This window comes from Dreissena polymorpha, chromosome 9, assembly GCF_020536995.1.
Source record: "Dreissena polymorpha isolate Duluth1 chromosome 9, UMN_Dpol_1.0, whole genome shotgun sequence".
NCBI classification, from domain to species: Eukaryota; Metazoa; Mollusca; class Bivalvia; order Myida; family Dreissenidae; genus Dreissena; species Dreissena polymorpha.
Genome location: NC_068363.1, coordinates 67,701,348 through 67,717,157, shown reverse-complemented (window position 1 = coordinate 67,717,157; position 15,810 = coordinate 67,701,348). Strand labels below are relative to the sequence as shown.

General features: G+C 37.4%; 1 protein-coding gene across 19 annotated transcripts in view; it reads right to left on the bottom strand.

Annotated features, from left to right (window-relative positions):
• Positions 1-15,810, bottom strand: part of LOC127845662 (uncharacterized) — a 110,478-nt gene that overhangs the window by 35,644 nt on the left and 59,024 nt on the right. For all 19 annotated transcript variants that reach the window (XM_052376687.1, XM_052376688.1, XM_052376689.1 and 16 more), the window contains 9 exons: positions 14,518-14,641; positions 12,509-12,664; positions 10,628-12,217; positions 9,470-9,592; positions 7,803-7,930; positions 5,378-5,485; positions 2,870-3,019; positions 1,154-1,285; positions 457-652 (listed from right to left, as the gene is read on the bottom strand). In XM_052376687.1, the coding sequence (XP_052232647.1) occupies positions 457-652; positions 1,154-1,285; positions 2,870-3,019; positions 5,378-5,485; positions 7,803-7,930; positions 9,470-9,592; positions 10,628-12,217; positions 12,509-12,664; positions 14,518-14,641 (2,707 nt within the window). The remainder of the gene's footprint in view (positions 1-456; positions 653-1,153; positions 1,286-2,869; positions 3,020-5,377; positions 5,486-7,802; positions 7,931-9,469; positions 9,593-10,627; positions 12,218-12,508; positions 12,665-14,517; positions 14,642-15,810) is intronic.

Here is a 15,810-nt window from a genome sequence, read left to right as displayed (position 1 = left end):
ATGGAATACATTATACATTGGGTATTAGGATGAACTGTAAGGAGTGGAATGGAATACATTATACATTGGGCATTAGGATGAACTGTAAGGTGTGGAATGCAATACATTATACATTGGGTATTAGGATGAACTGTAAGGAGTGGAATGGAATACATTATACATTGGGTATTAGGATGAACTGTAAGGAGTGGAATGGAATACATTATACATTGGGCATTAGGATGAACTGTAAGGAGTGGAATGGAATACATTATACATTGGGCATTAGGATGAACTGTAAGGAGTGGAATGGAATAAATTATACATTGGGCATTAGGATGAACTGTAAGGAGTGGAATGGAATAAATTATACATTGGGTATTAGGATGAACTGTAAGGAGTGGACTATGGAATACATTATAGATTGGGCATTAGGATGAACTGTAATGAGTGGACTATGAAATAGACTACACTCACCTTTGGTGAACTGTTTTTCTGGTGGCCTGCACCAGACCTTCACCTCCTGGTAGGAGAATGGTTGATCATGGCCTGGCAAACTGATGTTTATTATGCTTCGACCCTGACCTGAGGTTGGTGGGTGGCAACCAGAGATTATCGATACGTCGGAGACCCGCCCCTCAGGCTCGAAGGCAAAGCAGTGCCACGCTTTATTCTGCAGGGTAAGAGCATGTGTGAAATAAATGAATTTTTTAAATCATGAAATCTGGTTTTCTCAAACCCAATGATTATTTGTGTAATTAAAGGTTGCACAAAAACCGATTTAAGTTATTGAAAGCAGTGTTGACAGTAAATTATTGAACCTCTAATGAGAGTATAACAAAGTATTATTGTGTTAGAACTACTGAACAAATCTTTCAAAGTCCACCTTTTTATTTAATAACAACTCAACAATAAACATATTTGCTCTAGGGCCTAGTATCTCTACAGCAAATTATAGTTAAGGTGCAAGACAAACACAACAGATTGTTTTAACCTCTTTAGAAAGGGCCATTTTTTTCCAATCACTAGGTTATCATTTAACGCAGTTTCTTCCCATGATTTTGTATTCCACAGCTTTAATTTTCATCCCTTATTTTGCAAAATATTAATTGATTTTCAGCCAAAATGTTTGCAAAGGACCCCATCCCCAAGTTGCGTAAAGTGGACTGCATACCGATGTGATGGCCAGCCTGAGTGGTACAGTGGCCTGGCCCATGTTCTGTATACAGATGGTCTTCTCACCACAAGAACCCCATAGTAACTCGCCAAAGTCTACAGAGTTGCACTGGCCATCATCACAGGACACCTGCGCACAATCGTCATAAAGCTGGTCTATTATCAGCGCAAAACAAAGTGCTAACAAGAGATGTGTTTGTCAGAAACACAATGCCCCCTACTGCGCCGCATTGAAATTAAATTTCTATTTATCATTTGGCAGGTATAGAAAACATCTCCCTTTAAAGGTTATTACTTCCCTTGAATTATGCCAATCCAACCGGGGTGGAAGGGTGGGGTTAGGGGGGGGGGGAGGGGGGGGGGGAGGGTAAGGGGGGGGAGGGTCTCACAGTCAATTATGACCATGTCAGACATCACTGACAACCAAGGCCTGTGGTTTAAAAGAGATCATAGCCAGAGTTGATCATGTATCTATGGACATAAGTCAAAAGGTATGTAATGGACATCAAAGAAATTATAATTATATCATTTAAAAAAAAACTCTGACAAATCTATCATTTGGGTTATTAATAATCAAAATAATAAATCTGTACAGTAACTGTGAAAAGAACTTCAATTCTTATTAAGAAAATAAATGAGATTTATAATTATATAAATTTCTTCCCTTGAAAATAATTGTCTGTAACAAATGTCTATTTTTAGTAGCAAATAATTAAAAGCCACTACCGTGACTGTAGATTCACCACTCAAGATGTGCAGCTCCATGAGAAACACATGCATGCCAAATATATAAAGTGGTTATGTTCAATATTGAATAATTTTCTCCCTTTTTTAAGCTTATTACCTCCTTTTAATCTGTATTTTTACCGTCGACCGTAAAGGATGACCTTGACCTTTTTCCACAATGTGTTTGTCAGAAACACAATGCCGCCTACTGCGCCGCTTTGATTTATTTAACAAAAATATATACGTGGGCAGGTCAGATAACTATGTCCATTTAAAGCTTATTATTTCCCTTGACTTTGTTTTTTCAACCCTAGACCTTGAAGGATGATGTTCACCTTGAAATTTTACCACTCAAAATGTGCAGCTCCATGAGAAACACATGCATGCCAAAGTCAAGGTGCTATCTTCAATATTTAAAAAGTTATGGCCAATGTTAGTTTTTTTTCGGACGGACGGACAGTTCAACTGCTATATGCCACCCTACCGGGGGCATAAAAACTAATTACAATATATGGAAGCAAATTTGACCTTAAACAGAAAGAATACAGAGACAAAAGCTCAATAATGACTAGGAATAATATAAACTTTAGATATGACCTTGCTATGACAAAAGATGTCATTCATTTAGCCAAATTCGGTTTTGTTTGTTTACAGTTGTGGCTTCTCAAAGAAACTGCAATGCCATAAAGTCAGGTTTTCAATGCTTAAGTTATACAAATAATTAATTGTGCGATCCCAAGGAAGTTTGCATGTAAGCTACCTTCATAAAAAATGTCAGCGCAACACCTACAAGCAAACTCTGGTTGTTGCATGGAGAACAAGTCTTTCTATTTTAAGTAAAACTGTCCCTTACCTTAATATAACACATTTGAATGGCAATCAAAAGCTTAGTCCGCGTGTTAGCTACCAACACATACATTTACACACACAATTTCACGTTATTAAGAAGAAACATCTTTGTTGCTGATGATGACACAAAAATGTATACCTTGATCCACGGGTCCTCTGCTAAAGCCTGAAAGGAGATGTTGACAGGGACAACGTCACGTTCCTTCATCTGGCTGCGATTCAGGAACGAGAGTGAAAACACCTGCACCTGGGCTACATAAGCACCTGGACGCTTTGGTAGGAACATAACCTGGATGAAATAATGAGAGTAAAAAAACCTTGTCAGGTGCACCAGTCGGAGTTTTTATCTTTCTCTCGATCAATTGAAGATTTTGACAAAGCATCTTATTTAAGTATTTCTTTGTCTATATTAATTCATTGTGTATGATAATCCCTTTTTTTTTGCTTTGCTATTTATAAGAATGACACAAAATAAACGCTTTAATAGAAGTTATGAGCATTTTTCGAAACCTAAACGCATTTTTCGAAACCTGAACGCGGACTCTAAGTTCAAGGTCAAAGGGGTCAAAATTTGTATGAGTATGGAAAGGCCTTATCCATATACACATGTATACCAAATATGAATGTTAGATATGAAGCAACATAGAAGTTATGAGCATTTTTCAAAAACTAAACGCAAAGTGTGACGCACAGATATAATTTGCATAACTTGCGACGCTGCAATGATTTTCACCCATTGCATGTATTTATGATCATTTATGAATTATTTTATCGGTTCAAAACCGATTTTGACCAGGTTTTCGATGTCAACCTCAATAAAAAATATATTTAAATGAATTTATGTAAAGTTAATTTTTCACTATACAATATATATGCAAAACAACTATCTATTCCGCGAACTGGAACTTTTAAGTACAAGTTGTCCTAAATTCTCCTTTTGATCAAAGGATCAAATCTGTCATGTTCATTTTTTTAAATAAAAAACTTATTAGGTCTATTTGTGTTTAGTTAAATGTTTATTATTACTGTTTTATAATTTGTATTCATCTAAAGAAAAGCAAGCGAGTCCCAAATATGCATTTGATTAATTTTTTTCCATAGATGAATGCTCATTTAATTCATATTTTCCATTTTGAATATACTTATTAAATTAAAAGTTTTACTTAATACTTATTGTTTATTAATTTTCTGATTAAAATATAAATCTCTATGTTTGTTTACATTTTAACGACGTAAGCGACATTCCATGCCTAGGAAAAAAGTAGTTCAAGTTTGGGCACGATTTATATAAGCAAACATTGACTGCTGCACATAAGCATGATGAACTCAAATGTGGGTGGAGTAAAAAATGATATTCATGGGCAGAGCTTAAAAGTGTTATCAGATGGGGTATCCGATAACACTTTAAAATATCATGTCTGCGTCTCTAATGTAAATGTGCACTAGCAGCATAATAAAAATGTAGATACAAATGGAACACCTATATTGCTGAATTTGAAACTTTGTGTCTAATATAGAAATATTGAGCACATAAAAAAGATTTGTGCTTAACACTCAAAATGTTCAAGTTTTCCTGTGACAGTTTATATATAATATATATTATTTTGCAAGATATACTTTCCTAAATGTGACAGTTTATATATAGATTGATAACAGTATTATTACTTAAAGCAGGGTTTTTTTTTACTAAGAAAGTGCTTCCCCTACCAGAATTTTTCCCCTAAAAATACCATTTCCCCTCCAAAAATATAATTTTTCACCAAAATATAATATTTTACCCTCAAAGAAATGTTTTTTTCTTTTGGGAAGTCGACACTTATCCGACATATAGCTCTTAAATTACGTCATGGAAACCGGGCAACTAATCGTATTAATCATGTGACTATTTTACTGGATTCCTGTCTTGCGCGAGAAGGATGTTTCGTCAATTAATTACCGGAAATCAGTCGAATTTTCATCCGGGTTATGTGAAAGCCAAGATATAAACGTTAAAACAGAAAAAAGTCTCACAATTGGCGTTCATACACGAACAAAATAAAACGTTCGGACTCGGAAAATATTTATTGAGTTGACGCATTTTTTAAGAATGAATCATCAAAAACCGTTGAAACCCAGCAGGATTCGGAGGTACATGTAATCAACATCGATTAATACTGTCGGATTATTGTGAAAGTGAAAGAAGACAATCGGCAGCTGCCGCACCTTTCCCTTCCAATACTGTAGCTGATCTAGATCGTCAACCCATTCATCATGAAATTGAAATCATAATATTGACATCGTTCCCCGGCCCCAGTTGAAAACATTTCCCATTATTAGATCTACACCTGCAACTTTATTTAGGACTTTGACTTTAATATCATACTTGTTCATGTGTTTACTAAGAACAAAAAGGCCAGAGACATGCCTCTTTTTCTTACAAAAACCCCTTAAGTCTGTAGGTGAGTTATTGACATTGAAATGAACAGTTTTTATTTTTTCCCCAAATATGTCTCTTTCGCGCTCGATTTTCCCCTCTTACCCAGCGTCCAGCGTCTTCCCCTCTTTCTAAAAAAAAAAACCCTGCTTAAAGGCACAAATCCCATGAAGGTGCACCAACAAAATTACAATGAGTTTGATAATACACATGAATTAAAAGTGCAGCACTCACATCAACATTAAATGTCTTGTGGGGGTCTATAATAAACTTCCTCTGCCTCAGCTCAAAGGGGAAGTGCTCCAGGGACATTCTCTTTCCATCACATTCCAGGATCTTGGGCTGAAAATGTAGAGAACATGATATATTTGAGAATATTATACAACAACAAGCTTTGATTTTTAAAATAATTATTTAGTCTGTTTTAATAAAATTGCACTAAAGGGTCAAAATGTTAGTTTTTTAAATATTTTATGTGAGAGACGTGGGCCAGATGGTCATTTCTGACTGTTAATGACATATTTTGCTGAGAGCCATAGATAAACAAGAGCTCTGTGGTCGGAGACAGATGCCCACTAAAACATGGCCTTGACACAGGATTATTTGCATCAAACTAACCATAAGAGTTTAATTAATCATATTAATGTCACAGTGAGTGTCAATCCATTCACAAATTATTGATCCGAAAAAAAAACTAGTCTACATTCATGTTTTTTGTTTGGACCAGGGGTAATGCTATAAATAAATATCCTGTCAGTTATCATGCAAGAGAAAGAAGAGCTGCATTTGTGAAGCACAATGCCCCCTACTGTGCTTTGAAGTCCCTTGAAAACAAGACTATTGCCAAGCAATATATGTCCCCTACCGGCTCCACCATTGTTAGATTTTTTTTATATATATTTGTTGCCATAGCAACCAGAAGTTTTGACGTAGGAGCAAGATGAAATGACGTGCATAGTGTCCATATTGCCATCTATCCATGTGACACGTTTCATGAAAAAATATTAAAAACTTTAAAAGTTATCGCAAGATCCAGAAAAGTGTGACAGACTCACCGCCTGACTGACACATGGACTGACGAAACAAGGCCCATAAGTAAACCAAAAATCGATGGACCAAAAAGAAACTCACACTTCATCTGTAAGTCATGTAGGTAGACTCAAATACCAAAAATCAGCTCAATATCTGAAAGCTTTGCATAACAACACTCCAGAAAAAGGTTATCATACAGATAATTTCTAATTCTAAGACCAATAAGTACGCCAAAAATTAATGGACGTACGAATTTCACACTTCATCTGTAGGGCATGTATGTAGACTTGCATATTTATTCCCTTGTCAAAAATGAAGTGTACATGCCAAATAATTATAAAAATTATCTCCATTTAAAGATTATTACTTCCCTTGGCAAAAATTTAGATCAATGAAAGGACCTTATCTACCAAAAAAATCAACAGAATATTTCACTTCATCTGTAGGTCATGTAAGTGGACTTAAACCAAAAATCAGATTAATATCTTAAAAGCGTTGGGTAAAAAAACTTTGGAAAACAGAATGTGGGACTGACGACTGCCATATGCCACCCTACCAGGGGCATAAATAGTTATTGTAAATGTACAGTAAACAATAACTTTCAGTGATGTGTCTGCCACATAAAAGAGCAATAACTTAAAATGTAACATCAACAAGCAAGTTCGTTGAATTGATATCCCCTGCCAATATGCTTCTGGACACAAAAGAATTATATTTGACACTCAAAAAAGCATTTTTTCAAGATACAAAGGGCTATAACTCCGTTATTAACAGATGGTGTACAATGCCATTTGGCGTGCATTATCCTCTTATCAATATATACTCATATCAAGTTTCAATGAAATCCCCAAAAGCACTTCCAAGATATGGCTCCGGACAAACAAAAAAAGCATTTATTTTCAAGATACAAAGGGCCATAACTCTGTGATTAATTGATGGTGTACAATGCCATTTGGCGTGCATCATCCTCTTATCCATATACATACTCATACCAAATTTCAATGAAATCCGCCAAAGCACTTCCAAGAAATGGCTCTGGATGGACGGACGGAAAGACGGACGGACAACGCCAAAACAATATCCCTCCGCCTATGGCGGGGGATAACAAGGGAGCAAGGGTTATGCTTCTTGAGCAATGCACAACCCCTCAATGAGACATATGATGTTAACACCTCTTTTACTTTTAGAGATATGCTCCAGACAAAATTTAATTAAAAACAAGAGATGTCAGAAATGCAATGCCCGCTACTGTGTGGCTTTGATACATTTTTTTGACATTTGACCTTTCATCACTCAAAATGTGCAGCTCCATGTTGCAATGTAAAGGGACATAGAAGTTATGAGCATTTTTCGAAACCTTAACGCGAAACCTAAACGCAAAGTGTGACGGAAAGACAAACAGACAGACGTTCCGATCACTATATGCCCTCCTCCAAGGGCATAAAAAACCAATAACAAATGGCAATAACTTTAAAACTAGGGCACAACAGTTATGGTTCTTGTGCACTGCACATCCCATCAAAGAGATCTTGGGACCTAGGTTTAAAAGGTTTGATACCTCTCACAGGCATCAGACTCACAAACTGACAACCTGAAAACAGTCTACCCCAAAAATACTTGGCCACACCTCTATGAAACACTCCATCCATCTGTCGGTGGGGTTCCTGAGGGGCAGCAGCTCCTTCCTAGATATCCCCACACAGCAGGCCTCTCTGAACTTAAGGGCTGGAGGTGCATCCACAGGGCAAACCTTACCTGGGAAGAGTATGAGTACCATAATTACTATAAGTTTTTGTACATACTAAATTTTTGGACATCACTTTTTTTACCAAATTAATATTTTTCTTGACATTTTTGGACATTCGGGTTTTTGTCAATTATTAATTACTCTGAATATTTGGGCAGTATATTTCATAGCCCTAGTTTACCAGATTTTAGCTCTGTTTTTGCTTATCTGGTGTCACTTCGATCATGCAGTTTTTATGACTGGATTAAGGTCATATAACCTGGCAGATGAATGCCTGAGGGCAATTGACCATTACATTTGTGTTGTTGGATTAATAGCCATGTATTGTGGTATAAAACAATGGTTTCATCTCACAAACATTACTGTGATTAAAACTTAATGCTCCAAAGAGTAATGCACCCAATTTCCAGATATAACTAGAGCTTTGTCACAGACGTGACGTATACCCCCACCGCATTGACACAGACCATTTTGTATGCTGTCTTCACAAAACAAGAGAATCTAATTGATGGCGATTTTTAAGAATGATTATGCCATCATTATTGATGTCCATTTTGACATTTGCACTTTTGAATTCTTTCGCATGACATGCCATCCAATGAATGTGAACAAAATTAATGTACAGAGTCATTTTAAAATCTTGCAATGAATGACATAGTTATGGTCCTGACAAGCTGATTTATGGCCATTTTTCACTTTTGAACTCAAAGTGTGACCTTGACCTTGGAGATATTGACAAAATTCTTTCGCATGACACATTGTCCAATTATTGTGAACAAATGTACCAAGTAAAATCTCACAATGAATGACATAGTTATGGCCCAGACAAGATCATTTATGGCCATTTTTGACCTTTGAACTCACAGTGCGACCTTGACCTTGGAGATATCGATGTAATTCTTTCGCGTACCACACCGTCCAATGATGGTGAACAAATGTGCCAAATGATTTAAAATCTCACAATGAATGACATAGTTATGGCCCGGACAAGCTCATTTAAGGCCATTTTTGACAATTGAACTCAAAGTGTGCCCTTGACCTTGGAGATATCAACGTAATTCTTTCGGGTTACACACCGTAAAATGATGGTGAACAAATGTGCCAAATGATTTTAAAATCTCACAATGAACAACATAGTTATGGCCCGGACAAGCTCATTTAAAGCCATTTATGATTTTTGAACTCAAAGAGTGACCTTGGAGATATCGATGTAATTCTTTTGCATTACCAATGGTAATGGGGGTATAAAAACAATAGAAGGTGTTAGACAACCTTAAGGACCTGGGAAGTGTATAAGTAAATTTAGAGATAGGAACTTCAGGACTTTGGGAAGTGTTTGAGTTATTTAGAGATAGGAACTTCAGGACCTGGGAAGTTTAAGAGTACTGGTATATTTTGAGATAGAAACTTAAGGGCTGGAGGCAAATTCATTGAGCAAACCTTACCTGGAAAGTTTATAAGTATATTAAGTTAGAAACTTGGCAAAAAATACTGATGTATTTTTTTAAGCCTGATCAAAATGACCAATGCATATGCTCAACACTTACTTGATGAAATTGTGGTAGAAAAATCTGTTAACTTGGCCATTGATGGTGGAAATGGAGTAGATTGAGCTGTTGGTGGGGGTACCAACCCTATGTGAATATCACTGATACAAGAAAAATCTCCACCTGAAAATAATGTAAATCAAAATATAAACATAAGGGAAATCAACACCAGGAATAAAGGCAAATCTATCTACAATAATAGGGAAATCCCAACCTTTAACGCATGTGAGCAAAAATATCATGATTACTGGTAAAGGTAAACAGCACTCAGTGTTCTGCAGAGGCTGCCATTTGCCATTTTATCACATAATTGTATAAATTGGTATAGTTGCCATTTACGTCCAATTCAAATTTGAAAGACAAATTCTAAAAATGCTGGAAAAAAATTGGAGACAAATATTGAATTTTTCCAAGTTACTGAGTACTAATAAAACTTCCGTTTCAGAACTGCTTTCAGATTGGTTGAATCAAATATGGTTCATAACTCTCATTTAAGAAAGTGTAGGGTTATGGTTCTTGTGCATGGCACATCTTTTCATTGATCTCCAAACTCCCATGAAGTTTCATGTTGAAATATTGTATTGTTATCAGAGATAATGCATTGAAAAGTTAAATTGTACAAAAACAATAAAGATTTATGACTCTAATTTAAGAAAGTATAGGGTTATGGTTCTTAATCATGGCCATACTCCTCATTGGTATCAATACACCCATGAAGTAACATGTTGAAATTGTGTATGGTATCTGAGATATAGCCCTGAAGCCTACATCATACAAAAACAAAGGGCAATAACTCATGTTTTGGTAAGAGTAGGGTTAAAGTTCTTGTGCATAGCACTTCTCATTGATATGTATACACCCATGAAGTTTCATGTTAATATCTTGTTTAGTATCTGAGATATAGCCATCCAAAGTTTTTGACAGACAGACCAATGGACAAACAAACTGACGGACAAAGCCATTACTATATCCCTTCGCCTTTGGCAAGGGATAAAAAAACACAGGTTATGTAGTGCTCCAGCTAAACTTTGACAGCAGGGCACAGCAACCTGCCCCGGCCCTCACGCCAGGGTCATAATTTTCTAGAGCCAAGTTTACTGTAGAACACAGAATTTCTTCACATTGTATCAATTTTACTGGGTTTCAGCCACAACTTACGTGTTGTATCCACGGTCTCCCTTCTTATGGTATTCCACTCCGTTTCTAAAGACTCCCGACTGTGAAGGGCCATGAAATGGTCATCGAGTTGAGTCTGCTCTACACACTGGAAGCTACCGTGGGCATCAGCGCTGTAAATTCTATCGAGAACTTCACGGCTGTATTCCCTACCAAGATTTTCCCTTGCAAAGTCAGTATCAAGCAAAGATTTCTTTGTCAGCAAACTTGGTTTGGAACGAGTTTCAGCATCACTCGGAGGTAAGAGATTATGCTTAAAGCTTGATAATGGCACCTTTGGAGGTAAACCTGACCCACTAGAGTCAAACTTTTCACCCCTGGCATCATTATCAGATAGCTCTGGTTGAAGACCAATACTTTGCCTGAGTACTAACGATGTTTGTGTCCAGCTTTCATGCCGCTGAATGGTCTTCACCACAGAATCCCGTCCGCCATCCATGGTGTCACAATTGCTGTTGGAAGTGGACCTTTTGCGAACGTCAGCTGAAGGGCGTATCAATGGACTGGTGCTCTGTGTAGGCTGCAGATTCTGCAGTCTGTTACTGGCTTGGCTTGGCGTATCCACAGGCTTACCATTCTGGAAAGCCTTGTCGTTTTTCTCCTTCCCCTTACCAGTAAGTGTGTTCATGTTGCCGGGACCCCTATTCTTCTCCAGCATGTCAAAGCCCCGAGACTCAGCGAGTCCCACATCGTCAACCCCGGCCACATCCTCTCGTGACTGACCCTTGTGATCCATGTGGGAATAGTCTGACCGCTGGCTGTACGCCGTCCCATCGGGGATGTGATGCCCGGGCATGTAGCCATGATCTATCATGCTACCATTCTTACCCTGGTCTGTGCTATCACTTGATACCTTTCTATCACTTATCTGTTTTATTGTTGGATTCGAATTCACACTATTTACCAAGTTCGTTTTAGTTGCCTTTTCTTCATCCACTGACTTGGGTTTGAGTTTGGACATGAGAATGTTTGTTGAGATGTTTGCCTGTCTGTCCTCACCATCAGCGGGTGGGGATTTCTCCCGGTCTTCAACCGTTTTCAAATTGGGATGCTGCTGGGCAGCACCGGAATTTGAGGAAAACTTGAACTCGTCAAGTCTGTCAAAAAGTCCCGTATTGTTGGCACAATAGCTAGACGAATTCGGCGATGACCAAAGATCATTTTCACTTTGATTGGACAAACGAGGGGAGGTATTTTTAGGGGTCTTTTCCGCAGAAGAAACGTCACTAGGCCTATCAACCTCTGGTGCACTATCCCCAACTGAGCCACTTTTAAATCTAGAATCACAACTGCTTCCTTTACGCGGACGTTCGCTCTTCAGCATGGAAGATTCACTATCTCCCACCTTTGGAAAACTTCTGTTCAAGCTAGAACCTTTCATTATGGGCAACTGGGAAGATTTTGGCGGTGATTTCTTTGCAATTGGTGACAACTTACTCTCTGTTCCTTGATTTGTATGAGTTTCAGGCAATTTTGTTTTGGAGGATTTGGAGCCATGCAGACCTACAACCTTGTTCATACTGATCCCTGTGTTATTCAACATCATACTCAGCTCACCCATGCTAAGTTTGGCTGAAAATAGTGTGTGAGAATTTGTTTATTACATTCCATTTTTTCTTTGTTTCAGAACAAACCCCTTAACTATATGTAAGACTTTGAAAATAAAATGATAAGCATTATTATCACATATTGATAATACAATTGTATGTTTAAACATTATACATATAATACTACAATTGACATAATACTATGAATAAAATACTACAGTCACTTTTTAGTTTCAAAAGTTCACTTTTACACTGTCTGATGTGATATTGTAAAAAATATACGTAAATTAATGCTTAACAAATACAATACACTCACTGGCATTCGCAGTTGACCCTGGATTCAGATTAGGTTTGAATCCCAGCAGTGTAGCGGACAGGGTAAAATCAAGGGCCTTAGGAGACTCAGCGGTCAATGAGTCCATGGTCAGTGTCTGATCTTGTACATCGGTACTGGCAGCCTTTATCGGGGTAGCTGGAAAAAACATATGAGTCGCGTTTTGAGAAAACTGGGCATAATGCATGTGCGTAAAGTGTCATCCCAGATTAGCCTGTGCAGTCCGCACAGGCTAATCAGGGACGACACTTTCCAACTTATCTTGATTTTTGGTAAGGAGGGACTTCCTTGAAACTAAAAATACATGTACCATAAAAGCGGAAAGTGTGATCCCTGATTAGCCTGTGCAGACTGCACAGACTAATCTGGGATGACACTTTACGCACATGCATTAAGCCCTGTTTTCTCAGAACACGGCTCATGTATTTCTTTACAGTTAACACACAGGCTAACAACAAACGTGTAGCACTAGTCACATATATGTAAGTTACTTGTGCAGTCAAAGAGATTATTTACTTTTTATGTTGCTAAAGCATATAACGTTTATGATAAAAGCAAACAACTTCCATATTGAGTGACAGCTAAGAATCATTCTGATACATCAATATGAATGCAACTAACCAAACTGCCCAAAACGAAGCATTTACCGCCAAAATCTCTTTTTCAAGAGGTGAACTAACAATCTTTAAAAAAACAACAACATGGTTTATAAAGCTCTTATTCTCTTAGTTAAGTCAATTAAAGCTAATGAACTCAACTGTGCTGAAGCATGTTTTATAATTATTGGACATAGCAGTGCTCTAGATAAGCTGCGTATGTCACCCAATTAAAATGTTTAAAAACGCAAATAAATTAATTATTATACGTATTGAAAACGCAACCAATTTGAAGTTTACTCAAGTTATTTAAGTTTGATGCTATCACAAATGCTTTGCTTAATTATGGTAATAACATCAAAATTAAAGGGACAGTCAACCAGATTGACAAAAAAAAAGGTCTAATATACCGTTTTTTTACAATTATTAGTTTATATTATTTTAAATATCACGACTGGTATATTACTTTAAAAGTTGTTAAGTTTTCATATTTTCAGTATATTTGGTGATAAATTTTACTGGGTATGTCTACCAGGTAACTACCACTTAACTATAAATGACGCTAGTAGATTGATCATCATCATCACATGGTAAACCCAGGAATGCAAATTGTGCATGCGTAGTGAATTGTATATATTTTATATATAAAATGATCAATCTACTTGCGTTTTATTTACAGTTTCACGATGTACTTTCAATTTCACATCGCAAACTTTTATTACCACATATACTGAAAATAAGAACTTTTTTCAAGTAATGTAATATACCAGTCGTGATATTTTAATCAATATAATCTAATAATTTAAAAAACACTCAGTATTTTAGAATTTTTCTTCTTTTCTTTTTTTCGTCAATCTGGTCAATTAAATATGCAACAGGGAGCATTCCAAATAAGCCTGCGTGCTCGAAAGAGCCCATTTGACAAAATACTGCGTGTCAAAAGTGCCCTTTTGACAAAATGGCCCGCCAACTGTCCTTTTCCAATCCTAGCTTGAGCACTGCAGTGTAAGAATCAAGAGATCAAAAGACTAACATAAGTTATTACTGATTGACAAACAGTGGAACTAAGAATCAAGAGACCAAAAGACTAACATAAGTTACTACTGATTGCCTAACAGTGGAACTGCCTAACAGTGGAACTAAGAATCAAGAGACCAAAAGACTTACATAAGTTAACCATTTGCATGCTGGGAAATTTGTCGTCTGCTAAAATGTCATCTGCTGAATTTCTAAAATTAACATTTTCTTCCATTTTTTTCAAAGAATACTATTAGAATAGCAAACACGTGAATCCTGATGAGACGCCACGTTCTGTGGCGTCTCATCTGGATCCAAACTGTTTGCAAATGCCTTCAAAATTCGGTTCCAGCACTGAAAGAGTTAATATTGCCTAACCAATTCCATATTCCCCAACACCAGACGTCCTTGTGGACTCGAACACAGAGTCCTCTTCCTCAATCAGTCGACCTGGGGGCTCCTTGCAGGATGGGGGACTAGCAATCTTCATACCAAACTCAGGCTGCAAATTGAAATTTAACAAACATGTAAATACACAACCTTAATATGGAACTAAGGCTGACAACTAGCAGTGATCTTACATGTAAATGAGCCGCATTCTGGGAAATAGGGGTTAATGCATGTGCATAAAGTGGCGTGGCAGTTTGGGAAATAGGGGTTAATGCATGTGCATAAAGTGGTGTGGCAGTTTGGGAAATAGGGGTTAATGCATGTGCAAAAAGTGGCGTGGCAGTTTAGGAAATAGGGGTTAATGCATGTGCATAAAGTGGCGTGGCAGTCTGGGAAATAGGGGTTAATGCATGTGCATAAAGTGGCGTGGTTTGGGAAATAGGGGTTAATGCATGTGCATAAAGTGGCGTGGCAGTTTGGGAAATAGGGGTTAATGCATGTGCATAAAGTGGCGTGGCAGTTTGGGAAATAGGGGTTAATGCATGTGCATAAAGTGGTGTGGCAGTTTGGGAAATAGGGGTTAATGCATGTGCATAAAGTGGCGTGGCAGTTTGGGAAATAGGGGTTAATGCATGTGCATAAAGTGGCGTGTCTTTGGGAAATAGGGGTTAATGCATGTGCATAAAGTGGCGTGGCAGTTTGGGAAATAGGGGTTAATGCGTGTGCATAAAGTGGCGTGGCAGTTTGGGAAATAGGGGTTAATGCATGTGCATAAAGTGGCGTGGCAGTCTGGGAAATAGGGGTTAATGCATGTGCATAAAGTGGCGTGGCAGTCTGGGAAATAGGGGTTAATGCATGTGCATAAAGTGGCGTGGCAGTCTGGGAAATAGGGGTTAATGCATGTGCATAAAGTGGCGTGGCAGTTTGGGAAATAGGGGTTAATGCATGTGCATAAAGTGGCGTGGCAGTTTGGGAAATTGGGGTTAATGCATGTGCATAAAGTGGCGTGGCAGTTTGTTTTTTGTTTTTTTGTGCATACTTCAACTGTGTATCAAAATACATTATCATATTCTTTAATGCATATTCCCAGCTTATCACTTGATTGTTCTTCTCTTTACAAAAAAGCACAAACAAGCAAAACTGCTTTCAGGGGAAACATTAAAATCTTGAAAGTGATTCTTAAAGCAATAAATTAATCGTTCTACACAACAAGATTCTTTGTTCAATAAACCCATAGGCCTCCAATAAAATCCTTGAAAGTATTGATTCATTTGCCCAAAA